Source organism: Nerophis ophidion, linkage group LG08, assembly GCF_033978795.1.
Source record: "Nerophis ophidion isolate RoL-2023_Sa linkage group LG08, RoL_Noph_v1.0, whole genome shotgun sequence".
Lineage (NCBI taxonomy): Eukaryota > Metazoa > Chordata > Actinopteri > Syngnathiformes > Syngnathidae > Nerophis > Nerophis ophidion.
The window spans coordinates 7,625,598-7,647,249 of record NC_084618.1 but is presented as its reverse complement, the minus strand read 5'-3'; the positions used below and the strand labels follow the sequence as shown (position 1 = coordinate 7,647,249).

The window sequence follows — 21,652 nt, the reverse complement described above, 5'->3', positions numbered from 1 at the left end:
TCAGCGTCTTTAGTGGACAAAATGGAGCGAATTTTAGCGATATTGCGGAGATGTAACGACGGCCACGTCCAATCTAAATCAAAACTCAGGGTAAAGGGTAAACATCGCTGAGGTTAATGCTAGAGACACCAAATAGTAAAGACAAAATAGTGAACACTGTAGACCAGGGGTCACCAACCTTTTTGAAACCAAGAGCTACTTCTTGGGTACTGATTAATGCGAAGGGCTACCAGTTTGATACACACTTAAATAAATTGCCAGAAATAGCCAATTTGCTCAATTTACCTTAAATAAATACATCTGTATATATAAAAAAAAAAAAGGGTATTTCTGTCCGTCATTCCGTCATACGTTTTTTTTCCTTTTACGGAAAGTTTTTTTGTAGAGAATAAATGATGAAAAAAACACTTAATTGAACGGTTTAAAAGAGGAGAAAACACGAAAAAAAATATTTAATTTTGAAACATAGTTTATCTTCAATTTAGACTCTTTAAAAAAATCAAAACTACCTAATTTGAATCTTTTTGAAAAAATTAAAAAAATTATTTATGGAACATCATTAGTAATTTTTCCTGATTAAGATTCATTATCATCATTTATTTTTATTCCTTTCATGAAAATGCATATTTACAAGCCACGTACAATTGACACTTTCATTGGGGTTTTGGGGGTTTTTTCTTATACATTTCCATGATCAGAAAGGAGCAGATGGAAAAATTATATTCTTATATTTATCTGACCCTTTTTTTAACAAAAATTACAGTATTGTAGATGACTTTATAACTGTTTTCTCCACCAACACCCAAACTCCAACATACTTTTCCATTTTCCTTTAAGCATTTTCACAGTGACACGTCCAATCTAAATCAAAACTCAGTTTGATATAATTTCAGTTTTCTCTTTTTATAACTCTTTTTAAATACAAAGATATTCTTACAGCTTTTAAAGTCTTTGTTTAGAGATTAATTTTAGAATTTTGATGACATGTTTCAAATAAGTTAAAATCCAATCTGCACTTGGTTATAATATATAACAAATTGGACCAAGTTATATTTCTAACAAAGACAAATAATTTATTTTAGATTTTCCAGAACAAAAATGTTCAAAGAAATTCAAAAGACTTTGAAATAAGATTCAAATTTGATTCTACAGATTTTCTAAATTTGCCAGAATAATCTTTTTGAATTTTAATCATAACCCTAACCCTTTAAATGTTCCATTGAAAATAAAGAACATTACAAACGCCACTAAAAAAATCTGTCAAAATGTTTTACTATGACTTTGAAGCCGCACCGCTTGATGAATTGTCTGCACATTACGGCTACCGTAGTCAGAGATACAAGTACTACTATGGTGTGTGTATAAGGACTACAAAAATGGCCCCCTTTAGCAGACATATTACTGTATCTGGCGTTTTGTTTCATAACATTATGCAAAACCAACTTTTTTTACCATCTGGTACCTGCTGATGTGTATTTGAGATCTGCATAAGTCCTGAAAATTTGCGCACGTCCGCTACTGTAGTCCATGCCAATGCCGTCGTCGATAAGCTTCTTCTTTTTCACAATCTTCTTGTTATGGGACATTCATCCTCTACTGTTGCCATTTCTAATATAAAGTAGTGTAAAGTTCTTACTTATATCTCGCTATGGAAGCGCTACAACATACCGGTGTAGTGAGTTTACTTAATTCACCCACAGAACTTTAGTTTTTAGAGAGTTCCGGTTGGATGGTTTGTTACGAGACAAAATAAAGTGCAATTTTGTGCATGATGTCACACAAGATATTTCAATAACTGTCAAATGAAAATGAACTGCATAATAGGAAATCAAATCGCTAGGTGGTAGGTTGCTGCGAACGTTATCTCCTTATGTTTTTGACTATTTTTTTCGTACGGTGTTGATGTGGAAATGGTTGCCTTGGCCTTTTGTTGGTGTGGCACCGAATAGAGATGTTGACATGCGGAGTAAGCACTCTTCATTCTCTAGCAGGTGACTTTTCAAATGATGCTACATTTTAGCATTAACGTTACTTTTTGTAGCTTGACAAATTACGGTTGTCTGTTCGATATATTCCCCCCTGAAACCAAACCACCGCCAGACGATGGACCCCCTGCTGTTTATCTTGGGAATTAATTTTTCCTTCATTTGTTACCAGATTTGCATATTTCTCTCCCTCGTATTACCACTAGCACCACAGCTAACGTTACCCATAAAGCAGCTAAAAGCAACTGCGTGAGAACATATACTCCAATATCACAATATAGTAATTTTCTATATCGCACAGAGACAAACCCGCGATGTATCGAGTACATCGATATATCGCCCAGCCCTAGTTCAAATGCAACAATACATGTATGTAATGATAACTTGAAATACAAAAGAAAGCAGATGAATGGAGGGGAAGAAATCAATCATCAATCAATGTTTACTTATATAGCCCTAAATCACTAGTGTCTCAAAGGGCTGCACAAACCACTACGACATCCTCGGTAGGCCCACATAAGGGCAAGGAAAACTCACACCCAGTGGGACGTCGGTGACAATGATGACTATGAGAACCTTGGAGAATGCTGATTATCGGTCCTGCTAGACACCGAACTCTATTTAATAATACAACTCTAACATTTGACAATTAAACAAGGCGACACGGTAAAGAATCTGGGTATTATCTTTGACCCAACTCTCTCCTTTGAGGCACACATTAAAAGCGTTACTAAAACGGCCTTCTTTCATCTCCGTAATATCGCTAAAATTCGCTCCATTCTGTCCACTAAAGACGCCGAGATCATTATCCATGCTATATTGACCTTGTAGATTGTTATAAAAACAATAGGTTAAGCTTTGTCAGTGTGCTGTGTTACCCAGTTTCCCCTAGGGAAATAATATGTTTGATGAAACGTGATTGTATGCATGAGTGTAGGTATGTATGTGTATATGTATGTTTCTACAGTGAATGCATATGTACAGTATGTGTATAAGTAAGCAACCACACATTTAAAAACAACCCCAAAAATCTGTGACTCACCAAATTTGCAAGCAAATATAGAAGAAAAGCAAGCTCAAAGTCGTTTTTAATACTCGGCAACACTGTTTTTGTGTGTGTTAGTCTTCACAAACGGTTTCATATCCTTTGAAACGGTTTATAGATGTGAGTGCAATCAAGAGCAAGATTACTAATTCAGTGATAATGTTTCAACGGGCCCCTTTGTGCTGGAACATTTAGGCCTTGAGGTCAAAAAAGTTAAGAAAAAAGGTTGTATAATCAAACCGGGGTTTTTTTTTGAGGGGTGAGAAATGCTACAATCCGGCCAAAGGTGCCCTCATCGGCATTCTATGAAAAGTGTTTTTCCATCTCACTTTGGCAGGTGGACTGTTTTCCTTTCTCAGCGTTGCAGTAGCGTGCTCATAAGCGGGATTCCCCCCAAAGCAAAGCCAGGTGAAGGACGGCCTTATTTACGGTTATTGTAGTTTATATTTGCTCGGGGGCAGACGTAAAGAAGCATGTCCAAGGATTTTCAGTATTGCACATAAGCCCTTGCAGAATACCTTCTCTGCACCTGGTGTGCATTTCTTGCCAGCTTTGCTTTATACGTTAATTTTTCTGCCAGTTTTGTTGTGATATACTGTATTCTATATTCATCTAGTCCAGGGGTAGGGAACCTATGGCTCTAGAGCAGATGGTTGCTATTGTTATGGACTGTCTTTCCGGTTGTGCAGGATAAAGAGTTATTGGTAATCAGTTTGGAGTGCACAAATTCCGCATGAAGAGGGTTGTTTATTATTCGCCTTTAACATTCCTGCTTCATTCTCTTTCCTCTAATTCGTGGGTGTCAAACTCTGGCTCGTGGGCCAAGTTTGTAATTTCATTTGGCCCTTGAGGCAATATCAAATCAACATTAGAGCTGGCCCGCGGGTAATATACAGCGGCTGTGCCACCGCATTCACCGCTAATACTAATACTTTCCAACCCTCCCAATTTTCCCGGGAGACTTACAAATTTCAGTGCCCCTCCCGAAAATCTCCAGGGGGCAACCATTCTTCTGATTTCCACCCGGACTACAACGTTGGGTCCGGGCCTTCAAGGCACTACCTTTTGCGTCCTCTACGATCTTACGTCACATCCGCTTTTTCTTCATAAAGCGTGCCGGGCCAGTCACATAATATATGCAGCTTTTACAAAAACACAAAAGTGAATGCAATGCATATTTGATCAACAGCTATACAGGTCACACTGAGGGTGGCCGTATAAACAACTTTAACCCTTGTATTATGTTGGGAAAAAATGACATTGATTATGTTGCGGGTCGTTTTGACCCATACTGTGTAAATACACTCAAAACAGTCAAGAAAACAGGTTAAACCAATAATTTATTTTAGGTTATATAAACATTTAGAAAAGTGACGTACAATACATTTTTTATTCCAATTGTATTATGTTAAGGGTCAATTTGACCCATTTCAGTTTTTGTGTTGATCAAAGTACTGGTTATCCTTTCTTTTTCTTGCTGAAATCTGGTGACTTTTCCTCATCTAGGGGTCATGAACTGGTGTGTAAATCTGGACACTTTGTTGTGTAGTGGAATGTTTCTGCAGAGTTTGTATAAAAAGATGATGTTGCGAGTCATTTTGACCCAGGCGCTTTAATGTGGGTAAATAGCTGTTCATATCCAAAAATAAACATGTCTTCTTGATGTACTTTTTACTTTGTTGTCCAATTGTTTGTATTTTGATTGTCTCTGAGACCCAGAGCCAGGTGTGTGAAGAGAGGGAACTTTCTCACACTTTTCCTTCTCTCCTCAGATGTCATCCTTCTGGAGCTCATTTTTGGGGAGTTTGTCAAAGAGATGACATGAGAACAGTGACAAGGACAAGTTTGAGAAAGTTCCCTCTCTTCACACACCTGGCTCTGGGTCTCAGAGGCAATCAAAATACAAACAAGTGTACATCAAAGTAAAAAGTACATCAAAGAGACTTGTTTATTTGGGCTATTTACCCACATTAAAGTGTATGGGTCAAAATGACCCGCAACATCATCTTTGTATACTACCTCTGCAAGACATTACACTATTCAACAAAGTGTCCAGATTTTACACACCAGTTCATGACCCTAGATGAGGAAAAGTCACCAAATTTCAGCAAGAAAGGATAACCAGTACTTTGATAAACACAAAAACTGAAATGGGTCAAATTGACCCTCAACATAATAGAAGGGTTAACACTGTTACAAATATAGGGACGGCGTGGCGCAGTGGAAGAGTGGCCGTGCGCAACCCGAGGGTCCCTGGTTCAAATCCCACCTAGTACAAACCTCGTCACGTCCGTTGTGTCCTGAGCAAGACACTTCACCCTTGCTCCTGATGGGTGCTGGTTGGTGCCTTGCATGGCAGCTCCCTCCATCAGTGTGTGAATGTGTGTGTGAATGGGTAAATGTGGAAGTAGTGTCAAAGCGCTTTGAGTACCTTGAAGGTAGAAAAGCGCTATACAAGTACAACCCATTCATCATTTAAATATGCGCCACACTGTGAACCCACACCAAACAAGAATGACAAACCCATTTCGGGAGAACATCCGCACCGTAACACGACATAAACACAACAGAACAAATACGCAGAACGCTTTGCAGCACTAACTCTTCCGCGACACTACAATGTACACCCCTGCTACCACCAAACCCCGCCCCTCCACCTTAACCACGCGCCTGGTATATGCATACTTGCCAACCTTCAGACCTCCGAATTCGGGAGGTGGGGGTTGGGGGGGTGTGGTTAAGAGGGGAAAAGTATATTTACAGCTGCAATTCACCAACTCGAGTATTTCATATATATTTCAGATTAAAGCAGACTATAAGTAGTCTGCTTTAATCGCATAATTACACAGTATTCTGGACATCTGTGTTGCTGAATCTTTTGCAATTTGTTCAATTAATAATGGAGAAGTCAAAGAAGAAAGATGGAGGTGGGAAGCGGTGTATTGCAGCTGCCTTTAGCAACACAAACACATCCTGTGTTTCCTTGTTTACATTCCCAAAGGTGAAGCTTTGCTATGGAACAGAGCGGTCAAGCGAACATGGTTCCCGACCACATGTCAACCGGCAGGTTTCAGTGAGAAAATTGTGGTAATAGGTCGGCTCTTACCGTAGACATGAGCGGAGCTTGTGTCCTCCTGCTGCTGCGTGGCTTCCCTCAGAGACACTGGCGGTCACCACACCCCTCCGACTTTCAGGTACCATATAATCTCACTAAAACACTAGTAACAAAATAAGCAGATAAGGGATTTTCCAGAATTATCCTAGTAAATGTGTCTAATAACATCTGAATCGCTCCCACTGTCCTCGCCTTTTTTTTTTTCTAGTCCTTCACTCTCATTATCCTCATCCACGAATCTTTCATCCTCGCTCAAATTAATGGGGAAATGGTCGGGAAATGGAGGGGCTTCACGGTGGCAGAGGGGTTAGTGCGTCTGCCTCACAATACGAAGTTCCTGCAGTCCTGGGTTCAAATCCAGGCTCGGGATATTTCTGTGTGGAGTTTGCATGTTCTCCCCGTGAATGCGTGGGTTCCCTCCGGGTACTCCGGCTTCCTCCCACTTCCAAAGACATGCACCTGGAGATAGGTTGATTGGCAACACTAAATTGGCCCTAGTGTGTGAATGTGAGTGTGAATGTTGTCTGTCTATCTGTGTTGGCCCTGCGATGAGGTGGCGACTTGTCCAGGGTGTACCCCGCCTTCCGCCCGATTGTAGCTGAGATAGGCGCCAGCGTCCCCCGCGACCCCGAAAGGGAATAAGCGGTAGAAAATGGATGGAATGGATGGATGGTCGGTTTCTCGGTCCGAATCGCTCTAGCTGCTAGTGGCCATGATTGTAAACAATGTGAGATTGTGAGGAGCTCTACAACCAGTGACGTCACGCGCACATCGTCTGCTACTTCCGGTACAGGCAAGTGTTTTTTATCAGCGACCAAAAGTTGCGAACTTTTATCGTCGATGTTCTCTACTAAATCCTTTCAGCAAAAATATGGCAATATCGCGAAATGATCAATTATGACACATAGAATGGACCTGCTATCCGTGTTTAAGTAAGAAAATCTCATTTCAGTAGGCCTTTAAGCTCCGCATCATACTCTTTTTGAACACGTTGACTTGTGCAACTGTAAACTTGTTGTAAAAACAAAACAACGGTCATTTAGAGTTTTATGGACGCTTGTTTGGGCCTCGTCTGTTTTTATCGCTTCAGTGTCAAACGGCAACAAAGGCCTTGATAAGCAAAAGTGTAAATAAGATCGATACACGTACAGTAGGTGTGGTTTTGATTTGATTGCGGAACGTTTTATCTTCCGCGAGACAAAGAGATATCTCCACATCCCGCCGAGTTTATGGTCAAAACACCGCTGGCAGATGATATTAAAGTGCCGCCACGATGTGATTTCTTGAGTGAGTGAGTCATTTGTATCTGCTTTCAGTTTGCGTTGTCACACCCTGTCGGTCATGTTTAATAGAGCCAAGCGTGGTCTCGCGTAGCCGCATGTCCAATGCGTCCAATGGGATTATAGCTTGCTGGTACTTTATCTAAGCAGCTGTCCCAAATCCGTCCCTTTATCTGCATTATGTGGAATTGCACTGCTGAAGGCCCAAGATTCATGTTACTGGAGAGCGAACATCCAAGCTTCTACTACGCCCCCGTCGGCCAAATACTTACCTACGTACGATCATTTATCGACTTCGCCCGTTAGTCATTCACAAGTTGGCAGGCGGCCATTGTTGAGACGACCTGCCCCGGCCGGCCGTGTGAAAGCACTGCGGTGTTACTCTGGTGCTATCTCGTCACGTGTGTGTGTGTGTGTGTGTGTGTGTGTGTGTGTGTGTGTGTGTGTGTGTTTGTGCATATTGCATGGACCTGAAGGACACATTACCTCATGGTGTAACACAAGCTGCTTTGTGCTGAATTTTGCATGCTCACATTGAGTTGCGCTCGCCTTTATTATTAATGGCAACAGGAGCAAAGAAGTACCAAAAAAACAGAAGGTTGTGCGAGATTTAAAGAAGGGAGCTCGGAGTGTAGTGATAGGGACAATAAAAGTTCAATCAATCAATCAATGTTTACTTATATAGCCCTAAATCACTAGTGTCTCAAAGGGCCGCACAAACCACTACGACATCCTCGGTAGGCCCACATAAGGGCAAGGAAAACTCACACCCAGTGGGACGTCGGTGACAATGATGACTATGAGAACCTTGGAGAGGAGGAAAGCAATGGATGTCGAGCGGGTCTAACATGATACTGTGAAAGTTCGATCCATAATGGATCCAACACAGTCGCGAGAGTCCAGTCCAAAGCGGATCCAACACAGCAGCGAGAGTCCCGTTCACAGCGGAGCCAGCAGGAAACCATCCCAAGCGGAGGCGGATCAGCAGCGCAGAGAGGTCCCCAGCCGATACACAGGCGAGCAGTACATGGCCACCGGATCGGACCGGACTCCCTCCACAAAGGAGAGTGGGACATAGAAGAAAAAGAAAACAAACGGCAGTTGATTGATTGATTGATTAAAACTTTTATTAGTAGATTGGGGGACGGCGTGGCGCTGTGGAGGAGTGGCCGTGCGCAACCCGAGGGTCCCTGGTTCAATCCCCACCTAGAACCAACCTCGTCACGTCCGTTGTGTCCTGAGCAAGACACTTCACCCTTACTCCTGATGGGTGCTGGTTAGCGCCTTGCATGGCAGCTCCCTCCATCAGTGTGTGAATGGGTAAATGTGGAAGTAGTGTCAAAGCGCTTTGAGTAGGTTGAAGGTAGAAATATTCCGTACAGTCGACCACTAAGTTTTTCCACTTAAGTTAGGGTCCACGTTAATCAATTCATGGTACAAATATAAGACAGTCATCACACAGGTTAAAGGGGAACATTATCACAATTTCGAAAGGGTTAAAAAGAATAAAAAACAGTTCCCAGTGGCTTGTTGTATTTTTTGAAGTTTTTTTTCAAAATTTTACCGGTCCCCGAATATCCCTAAAAAAAAGCTTTAAAGTGCTTTATTTTTGCTATTTGCGATGCGACTATCCATTTCCCTGCGACGTCACACAGTGCTGCCAATGTAAACGAACAACGGCGAATACCACAGCAAGATATAGCGACATTAGCTCGGATTCAGACTCAGATTTCAGCGGTTTAAGCGATTCAACAGATTACGCATGTATTGAAACGGATGGTTGGAGTATGAAAGTATTGAAGAAGAAACTGAAGCTATTGAGCGAATAGCTATTGACGCTATTCATAGCCATAGCATGGCCGAATAGCTGCGTTAGCATCGCCGGTAAAATGTGCGGACCAAACGATCAGGACTTTCGCATCTCGTGACACTGGACCAACTTAAATCCTTCGATTGGTAAGTTTTTTTTCGCATTAAATGTGGAAGGAAACGTAATATAGTTGCAAATGCATCTGCAGGTTATCCATACATCTCTGTGCCATGTCTGCCTTACCACCGCTGGTAAATAGCATGTTAGCATCGATTAGCTGGCAGTCAACATCAACAAAACTCACCTTTGTGATTTCGTTGACTTTATAGTTGCAAATGCATCTGCAGGTTATCCATACATCTTTGTGCCATGTCTGCCTTAGCACCGCCGGTAAATAGCATGTTAGCGTCGATTAGCGTAGCATGTTAGCATCGATTAGCTGGCAGTCAACATCAACAAAACTCACCTTTGTGATTTCGTTGACTTTATAGTTGCAAATGCATCTGCAGGTTATCCATACATCTGTTTGCCATGTCTGCTTTAGCACCGCCGGTAAATAGCATGTTAGCATCGATTAGCGTAGCATGTTAGCATCGATTAGCTGGCAGTCAACATCAACAAAACTCACCTTTGTGATTTCGTTGACTTTATAGTTGCAAATGCATCTGCAGGTTATCCATACATCTCCGTGCCATGTCTGCTTTAGCACCGCCGGTAAATAGCATGTTAGCATCGATTAGCGAAGCATGTTAGCATCGATTAGCTGGCAGTCAACATCAACAAGACTCACCTTTGTGATTTCGTTGACTTTATAGTTGCAAATGCGTCTGCAGGTTATCCATACATCTCTGTGCCATGTCTGTCTTAGCACCGCCGGTAAATAGCATGTTAGCGTCAATTAGTGTAGCAAGTTAGCATCGATTAGCTGGCAGTCACGCCACAACCAAATATGTCTGATTAGCACATAAGTCAACATCAACAAAACTCACCTTTGTGATTTCGTTGACTTTATAGTTGCAAATGCATCTGCAGGTTATCCTTACATCTTTGTGCCATGTCTGCCTAAGCACCGCCGGTAAATAGCATGTTAGTGTCGATTAGCGTAGCATGTTAGCATCGATTAGCTGGCAGTCACGCCGCGACCAAATATGTCTGATTAGCACATAAGTCAACATCAACAAAACTCACCTTTGTGATTTCGTTGAATATATCGTTGCAAATGCATCTGCAGGTTATCCATACATCTCTGTGCCATGTCTGTCATCGCCGGTAAAATGTGGAGACACTTTGGTACATTCAATGGGGGTCTGGCGGCAGACACTTTCGCATCTTCGGGCCAGTGGTGCAACTTGAATCCCTCCCTGTTAGTGTTGTTACACCCTCCGACAACACACCGACGAGGCATGATGTCTCCAAAGTTCCAAAAAATAGTCGAAAAAACGGAAAATAACAGAGCTGAGACCCGGTGTTTGTAATGTGTTGAAAATGAAAATGGCAACTGTATTACCTCGGAGACGTCACTTTCTGAAGTCATCGCAAAAAGAGCGATAAACAGGCGTTTCATTCGCCAAAATTCACCCATTTAGAGTTCGGAAATCGGTTAAAAAAATATATGTTCTTTTTTCTGCACCATCAAGGTACATATTGACGCTTACATAGGTCTGGTGATAATGTTCCCCTTTAATCATCATAGTTTATACATTGAATTATTTACATTATTTACAATCCGGGGGTGGAATGAGGAGCTTTGGTTGATATCAACAGAGAAATGGACATTGAAAAGGTGTAGGTCTTACTTAGTAGGATATGTACAGCCAGAAGAGACCATAGTGAGTTCAGATAGCATAAGAACATTAGAAATACATTTGATTGTTTACATTAGGTTATTTACAATCCGGGGAGATGGGATGTGAATGGAGGAGGGTGTTAGTTTAGGGTTGAAGTTGCCAGGAGGTTTTTTAGAGCAGTTTTGAAGTTCATTCATTCATAAGGCTCTGATTGATGGAAGTTTTAAATTCGAAGGAAAAGGCCGTTGGTGTCCTGGCAGATACTGTTCAGATAAGGGTTGCTATTGTTATGGACTGTCTTTCCGGGGGATTAATAAAGTATTTATGATTCTGATTCTGAAGAAATTTTCTTAGATTGCGCTACAAACATGACGTTATAACCAAGTATGTCGCTGATGGAGTTCCGAAGCAAAGAAAGACTGGCGGCGGAGAGTTGTTTAGAAGTAATTTTGTTTCGGCGAAACTGGTCAAATAATGGAAACAAAACTTTTGAATGTCTCTGAGTTCATTCATTAGGCTCTTGATTGATGGAAGGAGTTTTAAATTTGAAGGAAAAGGCAGCTGGTGTCCTGGCAGATACTGTTCCAGAGAATGGTTGCTATTGTTATGGACTGTTTTTCCGGTTGTGCTGGATAACGAGTTATTGGTAATCAGTTTGGAGTGCACAAATTTCGCATGAAGAGGGTTGTTTATTATTCGCCTTTAACATTCCTGCTTCATTCTCTTTCCTCTAATTCGTATTTAGTTCGGGAGTCCGAATTAAACGGGCATTCTACATTTCCTTAGTCACCTTCTTAATTAGATCTCTGTATCATTTTTTTCTCCAACTGACACACTTCAAAACTTTCTGTTCTTTTAATTTATGAAGCAAATTAACAGTCTCCACTTCATTACAAATGTTCAATCAATCAATCAATCAATGTTTATTTATATAGTCCCAAATCACAAATGTCTCAAAGGACTGCACAAATCATTACGACTACAACATCCTTGGAAGAACCCACAAAAGGGCAAGGAAAACTCACACCCAGTGGGCAGGGAGAATTCACATCCAGTGGGACGCCAGTGACAATGCTGACTATGAGAAACCTTGGAGAGGACCTCAGATGTGGGCAACACCCCCTCTCTAGGGGACCGAAAGCAATGGATGTCGAGCGGGTCTAACATGATACTGTGAAAGTTCAATCCATAGTGGCTCCAACACAGCCGCGAGAGTTCAGTTCAAGCGGATCTAAGACAGCAGCGAGAGTCCCGTCCACAGGAAACCATCTCAAGCGGATCAGCAGCGTAGAGACGTCCCCAACCGATACAGGCGAGCGGTCCATCCTGGGTCCCGACGAGCGGTCCATCCTGGGTCTCGACTCTGGACAGCCAGTACTTCATCCATGGTCATCGGACCGGACCCGCTCCACAAGGGAGGGGGGGCATAGGAGAAAGAAAAGAAGCGGCAGATCAACAGCTCTAAAAAGGAGGTCTATTTAAAGGCTAGAGTATACTGATGAGTTTTAAGGTGAGACTTAAATGCTTCTACTGAGGTAGCATCTCGAACTGTTACCGGGAAGGCATTCCAGAGTACTGGAGCCTGAACGGAAAACGCTCTATAGCCCGCAGACTTTTTTTGGGCTCTAGGAATCACTAATAAGCCGGAGTCTTTTGAACGCAGATTTCTTGCCGGGACATACGGTACAATACGATCGGCATGTTAGGTTTTTGTCGAATGGTATCCGCTTCCGGGTTATATCCCGTGTGTTAAGACTGGCATTGATTGATTGATTGATTGATTGATTGAAACTTTTATTAGTAGGATGCACAGTACAGTACATATTCCGTACAATTGACCACTAAATGGTAACACCCGAATAAGTTTTTCAACTTTTTTAAGTCGATGAGGCACCTCATCTTGGGTCACAGAATCTGTGGTCACAGAATCTGTGACCCCCTCCCCCCTTCGGAACGCAGATTTCTTGCCAGGACGTGAATCAAAATGTTCAGCTCAATCCCATTCAAGATCGGACAAACATTACAGGGAGACAGAACCAAATCCCTGACGGGTCTGCCAACTTCCGGCGCCCCTTACAAAAAAAGGAGCAGACCCAACAAAGCGACCAAGAGAGCCGACTCCAACCACCAACTCCCGGCCAGCGTCCAGTCCGCATGAATGAGCAAGGATGTGTCTAAGGGAGACCAAGGCGTCCAAAACCTGATCATTCAGCCAAGACATTGTGAAGCTTGTTCGTCATCCGCGTCTCTCCAAACGGACTCTGGTGTGGCAGAGACCCAGCAGCTGGTCTCCATGGCCTAAAGGCTGCCGGGAGGCAGATCCAGAAGTTCACCAAAAAGCACCGCAGAAGTCACGAAAATGCCACTCCGTGTCTGAAAAAGGGTCCCTAACCATACATTCATCCATCCATTTTATACCACTTGTCCCTTTTGGGGTCGCTGGGGGTCGCCGGACCCTATCTCAGCTGCATTTGGGCGGGAGGCGGAGTACACCCTGGACAAGTCGCCACCTCATCGCAGGGCCAACACAGATAGACAACATTCACACCATAGGGCCAATTTTAGTGTTGCCAATCAACTTTTCCCCAGATGCATGATTTTGGAGGTGGGAGGAAGCCGGAGTACCTGGAGGGAACCCACGCAGTCACGGGGAGAACATGCAAACTCACACCCAGTGGGACGTCGGTGACAATGATGATTATGAGAAACCTTGGAGAGGACCGCATATGTGGGCAACGCCCCCACCCCACCCCACCCCCTAGGGGAACCGAAAGCAATGGATGTCGAGCAGGTCTAACATGATACTGTGAAAGTTCAATCCTTAGTGGATCCAACACAGCCGCGAGAGTCCAGTCCAAAGTTGATCCAACACAGCAGAGAGAGTCCCATCCACAGTGGAGCCAGCAGGAAACCACCCCAAGCGGAGGCGGATCAGCAGCGCAGTGATGTCCCAGCCGATACACAGGCGAGCGGTCCATCCTGGGTCCCGACTCAGGATAGCCAGTACTTCCCAAGTCAGAGTCCATGGTTCTTGCCCGGAAAAGGGTGGAGTGCCATCTCCGGGTTGGGTAGGAGACCCAGCCCCAAGTGGAGGAGTTCAAGTACCTTGGAGTCTTGTTCACGAGTGAGGGAAGAGTGGATTATGAGATCGACAGACGGATCGGTGCGGCGTGTTCAGCAATGCGGACGCTGTATCGATCCGTTGTGGTGAATAAAGAGCTGAGCCGGAAGGCAAAGCTCTCAATTTACCAGTCGATCTACGTTCCCATCCTCACCTATGGTCATGAGCTTTGGGTCATGACCGAAAGGACAAGATCACGGGTACAAGTGGCCTAAATGAGTTTGGCGGGGCTCTCCCTTAGATATAGGGTGAGGAGCTCAAAGTAAAGCCGCTGCTCCTCCACATCGAGAGGAGACAGATGAGGCGGTTCGGGTATCTGGTCAGGATGCCACCCGAACGCCTCCCTAGGGAGGTGTTTCGGGCACTTCCGACCGGTAGGAAGCCACGGGGAAGACCTAGGACACGTTGGGAAGACTATGTCTCCCGGCTGGCCTGAGAACGCCTCAGGATTCCCCAGGAAGAGCTGGACGAAGTAGCTGGGGAGAAGGAGGTCTGGGCTTCCCTGCTTAGGCTGCTGCCCCCGCGACCCGACCTCGGATAAGCGGAAAAAGATGGCTGGATGGATGATCACGATGGTCATCTCTGCTCAATTCCATGCCCAAGATGATTAAGTCACTAACAATTTGCATTCAGGGCTAATGTGGGTCGACTCATCTTCAATAGATGATAAACCCACACAAGCCGTACACTGACTTCTCTAAAGTAAGCTGCTTATTGTCCCGTGAGGGGTGTTGTCGCACTTATGAGATACCGTACGCGTGTTCGAGGCCACACAGGAGGCGACACCGGGACCATTAGCGGCTCAGCTCACGTAACCCGGGCTGACAGACGTGTGCAAACACATGGCACCACTCTGCCCCGCATTCAGTATTCAACACCTTCTCTTTGAATGCCCCACGCCGGCCTCCTTTTTCTCCCCGCAGCTCACAAATATTTGCCACGGCTCCCGCGCAGGATTAATGGCGGTGTGTGCGCACCACACACTCCACAAATGGGGGGGGCGGGGGACAAAGCCGGGGCCCATCTGGAGCTCCGACCTGTGGCTAGGCAGGCCGGCCAAGACGGGGGCGGGTGAGGGGTATCTATAGGCCCCTGTTCTTAACCGAGCTAAAGTCTGGGGTGCAGTCATGCAGATGAATGAAGGAGGCATCTCTTGTCTTCTCAGTGCAGGGGGGGGGGGGCTGAAGGGATCACATTTCCCCCTACCAGCTGATTACACGGCCGTATCGCCAGCCAGTCTGAAGTTGGCCGCCGCCAGCGCCTCATGTCCTTTCTCGATTCGGGAAAGTGAAATAAGAATCAGATTGGAAGGTCGAGTTACTCCTACCAGGTGTCTTTTTTTTATTCTGTTGGTACACACAGTACAGGCTGAACGTTTGGACACACCTTCGCCTTATTCAGTGGGTTTTCTTTATTTTCATGACTATTTACATTTTAACACTACGTGAGTTGTGTGGTCCTCTGTGTTTTTTATACACTTTGATTTTTATTTTACTGTTTTAATTGATTTTACCCTTTAAAATAGTTTTTAATCATATTTGTTTTTATATTGTTTTTATTGGTTTTATTTTTATTCATTTTTTGTTTTATTCAGTCATTGGTGGAGCATAATATTGTTTTTAACATGGCTTTGATTGATTGATTGATTGATACTTTTATTGGTAGATTGCACAGTACAGTACATATTCCGTACAATTGACCACTAAATGGTAACACCCCAATAAGTTTTTCAACTTGTTTAAGTCGGGGTCCACGTTAATCAATTCATGGTACAAATATATACTATCAACATAATACAGTCATCACACAAGTTAATCATCATAGTATGTACATTGAATTATTTACATTATTTACAATCCGGGGGGTGGGATGAGGAGCTTTGGTTGATATCAGAACTTCAGTCATCAACAGAGAAAAATGGACATTGAAACAGTGTAGGTCTTATTTAGTAGGATATGTACAGCCAGCAGAGAACATAGTGAGTTCACATAGCATAAGAACAAGTATATACATTAGAAGTACATTTGAGTTGTTTATAATCCGGGGAGATGGGATGTGAATGGAGGAGGGTATTAGTAAAGTGTTGAAGTTGCCTGGAGGTGTTGTTTTAGAGCGGTTTTGAAGGAATATAGAGATGCACTTACTTTTATACCTGTTGGGAGTGCATTCCACATTGATGTGGCATAGAAAGAGAATGAGTTAAGACCTTTGTTAGATCGGAATCTGGGTTTAACGTGGTTTGTGGAGCTCCCCCTGGTGTTGTGGTTATGGCGGTCATTAAGGAAGTAGTTTGACATGTACTTCGGTATCAAGGAGGTGTAGCGGATTTTATAGACTAGGCTCAGTGCAAGTTGTTTTACTCTGTCCTCCACCCTGAGCCAGCCCACTTTGGAGAAGTGGGTAGGATTGAGGTGTGATCTGGGGTGGAGGTCTAAAAGTAACCGGATTAGCTTATTCTGGGATGTTTGGAGTCTAGATTTGAGGGTTTTGGAGGTGCTGGGGTACCAGGAGGTGCAAGCGTAATCGAAGAAGGGTTGAATGAGAGTTCCCGCTAGAATCCTCAAGGTGCTTTTGTTGACCAGAGAGGAGATTCTGTAGAGGAATCTCGTTCTTTGGTTGACCTTTTTGATCACCTTGGTTGCCATTTTATCACAGGAAAGATGAGCCTCTAGAATGGAACCTAGGTAGGTGATCTCATCCTTCCTGGTGATAACAATGTCACCCACTTTTATAGTGAAGTCACTGACCTTCTTAAGTTTGATATGGGACCCAAATAGGATGGCTGTGGAGCACTTTGGAAACGTTATTGTTGTTTAAATGTGCTATATAAATAAAGTGGATTGGATTGGATTGGATAGATCAGGGGTCGGGAGGTTAGTGCGTCTGCCTCACAATACGAAGGTCCTGCAGTCCTGGGTTCAAATCCAGGCTCGGGATCTTTCTGTGTGGAGTTTGCATGTTCTCCCCGTGAATGCGTGGGTTCCCTCCGGGTACTCCGGCTTCCTCCCACTTCCAAAGACATGCACCTGGGGATAGGTTGATTGGCAACACTAAAATTGGCCCTAGTGTGTGAATGTGAGTGTGAATGTTGTCTGTCTATCTGTGTTGGCCCTGCGATGAGGGGGCGACTTGTCCAGGGTGTACCCCGCCTTCCGCCCGATTGTAGCTGAGATAGGCGCCAGCGCCCCCCGCGACCCCAAAAGGGAATAAGCGGTAGAAAATGGAAAAAAATAAAATAAATAACAGTGCAAAATATTGCTCATTTGTACTAGTCTTTCTTGAACTATTTGGAAAAAAAGATATAAAAATAAATAAAAACTTGTTGAAAAATAAAGAAGTGACTCAATTATAAATGCTGATTTTTAAGCGGTAGAAAATGGATGGATGGATCAGGGGTCGGGAACCTTTTTTAGCTGAGAGAGCCATACAAGCCAAATATTTTAAAAGGTATTTCCGTGAGAGCCATATAATATTTTTTTAAGACTCAATACAACTATTATTCAATCTTATTTCAATTATTGTGCAGAAATATTGGGAAATACATATCATAGCAACATAATGCATTTATTTCACAGGGGTCGGGAGGTTAGTGCGTCTGCCTCACAATACAAAGGTCCTAGGTTCAAATCCAGGCTCGGGATCTTTCTTTGTGGAGTTTGCATGTTCTCCTCTGTGCTGCTGATCCGCCTCCGCTTGGGATGGTTTTCTGCTGCTGTGTTGGATCCGCTGTGTTGGATCCGCTTTGGACTGGACTCTCGCGACTGTGTTGGATCCATTATGGATTGAACTTTCACAGTATCATGTTAGACCCGCTCGACATCCATTGCTTTCCTCCTCTCCAAGGTTCTCATAGTCATCATTGTCACCGACGTCCCACTGGGTGTGAGTTTTCCTTGCCCTTATGTGGGCCTACCGAGGATGTCGTAGTGGTTTGTGCAGCCCTTTGAGACACTAGTGATTTAGGGCTGTATAAGTAAACATTGATTGATTGATTGATTGAAAAGAGCAATTCGTATCATTTTTAAAGTACGATATAGAGAGCACACAAAACCATTTAATTAGGTCAGGATTACTAAAACTAAAAGACATTGTAGAATTGTATACTCTATTAATGATGTTCAAAGCGAGAAATAAAATTCTTTCGAAGGACATACAAAAGTTATTTGTAATCACATCTGAAGATGAGAAGCACAGAAGGCCGTATGACTTTAAACATCCAAGAGTGCGAACAAATTTGAAACAAATGTGCTTGTCTGTTGTTGGTGTGAAAGCATGGAATTCTCTAAAGAAAGACTCAAAAAGCTGTAAGAATATCTTTGTTTTTAAAAAAGAAGTTATAAAAAGAGAAAACTGGAATTATATCAAACTTAATTTTGATTTAGATTGGATGTGTCATTGTGAAAATGCTTGAAGGAACATTGAAAAGTATGTTGGAGTTTGGGTGTTGTTGGAGGGAACTGTTATAAAGTCCATCCATCCATCCATCCATCATCTTCCGCTTATCCGAGGTCGGGTCGCGGGGGCAGCAGCCTAAGCAGGGAAGCCCAGACTTCCCTCTCACCAGCCACTTCGTCTAGCTCTTCCCGGGGGATCCCGAGGCGTTCCCAGGCCAGCCGGGAGACATAGTCTTCCCAACGTGTCCTGGGTCTTCCCCGTGGCCTCCTGCCGACCGGACGTGCCCTAAACACCTCCCTAGGGAGGCGTTCGGGTGGCATCCTGACCAGATGCCCGAACCACCTCATCTGGCTCCTCTCGATGTGGAGGAGCAGCGGCTTTACTTTGAGTTCCTCCCGGATGGCAGAGCTTCTCACCCTATCTCTAAGGCGGAGGAAAACTCATTTCGGCCGCTTGTACCCGTGATCTTATCCTTTCGGTCATGACCCAAAGCTCATGACCATAGGTGAGGATGGGAACATAGATCGACCGGTAAATTGAGAGCTTTGCCTTCCGGCTCAGCTCCTTCTTCCCCACAACGGATCGATACAACGTCCGCATTACTGAAGACGCCGCACCGATCCGCCTGTCAATCTCACGATCCACTCTTCCCTCACTCGTGAACAAGACTCCTAGGTACTTGAACTCCTCCACTTGGGGCAGGGTCTCCTCCCCAACCCGGAGATGGCACTCCACCCTTTTCCGGGAGAGAACCATGGACTCGGACTTGGAGGTGATGATTCTCATTCCGGTCGCTTCACACTCTGCTGCGAACCGATCCAGTGAGAGCTGAAGATCCCGGCCAGATGAAGCCATCAGGACCACATCATCTGCAAAAAGCAGAGACCCAATCCCGCGGCCACCAAACCGGAACCCCTCAACGCCTTGACTGCGCCGAGAAATTCTGTCCATAAAAGTTATGAACAGAATCGGTGACAAAGGACAGCCTTGGCGGAGTCCAACCCTCACTGGAAACGTGTTCGACTTACTGCCAGCAATGCGGACCAAGTTCTGACACTGATCATACAGGGAGCGGACCGCCACAATAAGACAGTCCGGTACCCCATACTCTCTGAGCACTCCCCACAGGACTTCCCGAGGGACACGGTCGATTGCCTTCTCCATGTCCACAAAGCACATGTAGACTGGTTGGGCAAACTCCCATGCACCCTCAAGAACCCTGCCGAGAGTATAGAGTTATAAAGTCATAAAGTCATCGAAAATAATTTGTGTTAAAAAGGGGGCAGATGAATATAAGAATATTTTTCTTCCATCTGCTCCTTTCTGATCATGGAAATGTATAAGAAACAGAAAAAAAACAATGAAAGTGTCAATTGTACGTGGTTTTTATATACGCATTTTCATGAAAGGAATACAAATAAATGATGATAATGCATGCATTTTAAGTAAGTCCAACATTTTTAGAGTATAACGAGTCTCTTATTCTTTTTAATAACATTGTTATTCTGAAGCTAACCAACAATAAATAAAATACTTCTTACCATTAATGCGACTTCTTGAACCGGTGCGGTAGAAACCGGATGGATGGATCAAAATGCATGAGAATCTTTTATATTTTGAACGTTATTTTTGACACTGTGTTTACCGGCAGAATTATTCATTACTTACCGTGTTTAGCAATGTCAGCTAAGATTTATCTGAGAGCCAGGTGCAGTCATCAAAAGAGCCACATCTGGCTCTAGAGCCACAGGTTCCCTAGCCCTGTTGTAGATTGTTACTGAAGGCATCAAAACTATGAAGCACGTGAAGAAGAAAATGCCGTATTGGCATTTTTTTGGATCCGTCCAAAGCCTTTGACACAATAGACTTTGAGATCTTATCGTACAAGCTATATCACTACGGTGTCAGAGGGGTACCTCTCGATTGGCTCCGTTCTTACCTTTACGGAAGGCAACAATGTGTATTTGTCAACGATCACAACTCACCCTGTATGACCATAAATTATGGGGTTCCCCAGGGATCCATCTTGGGGCCTCTCCTTTTTATCCTATGCATAAATGATTTCGTAAACTCCTCCGAGACTTTTTCATAAAATAATTTTTGCTGATGATACAAATTTGTTTACCTCACACAGGAGCCTACACGATCTTTAAGAAACTGTCAATTCAGAGCTTGTGAAAGTGGATTCCTGGTTCAAATGCAATAAGCTCTCACTTAATGTAAATAAAACAAATTGTATTCTATTTCGTTCTAATAAAAACCGGACAAATACTAAGCACTGGCATATCAACATCAATGGGCAGGAAATACAGAGAGTACAAACACATTTCGGGGAGAACATCCGCACCGTAACACAACAGAACAAATACTCAGAACCCCTTGCAGCACTAACTCTTCTGGGACGTTACAATATACACCCTCCGCTTTATTTTTGGAAAACCTCGTTACATTGTTAAATGCATCACAACAAAATTAAGCATAATAATGTGTTAATTCCACGATTTTTATTGTTTTTAACCCTTTTGAAATTGTGATAATGTTCCCCTTGAAGGGTTAAAACCAATAAAAAATCAGTTCCCAGTTGCTTATTTTATTTTTCGAAGTTTTTCTCAAAATTTTACCCATCACACAATATCCCGAAAAACGGTATCAAAGTGCTTGATTTACACCATCGCTAACAATGGGAATACCACAGCAAGATATAGCGACATTAGCTCGGATTCAGACTCGGATTTCAGCGGTTTAAGGTATCGGTTGGTATCGGAATAGGTAATTAAGAGTTGGACAATATTGGCCATTATCGGACATCTCATTCCTGAATGACGCAATAGTGCCACGAAAGAACCCCAGAGAAAGCTCGACAATCACCTATAAAAAAGATCATTTCTGTATGTTCCTTGCATTTATTTGTAAGCTCTTAGATTTGACTTTTGGCCATGGGCCTTCCTCGAGTTGTCAAATCAGTCCTCCGCCTGCAGATATAGACGGGATGGGAGCAGGACCGCGGCCGATAAGAGAGGCCTGAGACTTCCCTGCAGGCCCATTCACCGACACCTAGACAAATGCAATCGACACCCTTTCTTACGGCGCATACTTAGTCGATCATAAGTGAGC

General features: G+C 43.6%; 1 protein-coding gene across 2 annotated transcripts in view; it reads left to right on the top strand.

Moving 5' to 3' along the window:
- lhpp (phospholysine phosphohistidine inorganic pyrophosphate phosphatase) overlaps window positions 1–21,652 on the top strand; it is a 68,957-nt gene that overhangs the window by 38,547 nt on the left and 8,758 nt on the right. Inside the window, exon 7 of one of the 2 annotated variants that reach the window (XM_061907579.1) lies at window positions 4,803–5,035. The exons of the other annotated variant lie outside the window; for it this stretch is intronic. Coding sequence (XP_061763563.1) covers window positions 4,803–4,956 — 154 coding nt within the window. The 3' untranslated portion in view covers window positions 4,957–5,035. Of the gene's footprint in view, window positions 1–4,802; window positions 5,036–21,652 lie in introns of those variants that run through there. 2 annotated transcript variants of the gene reach the window in all.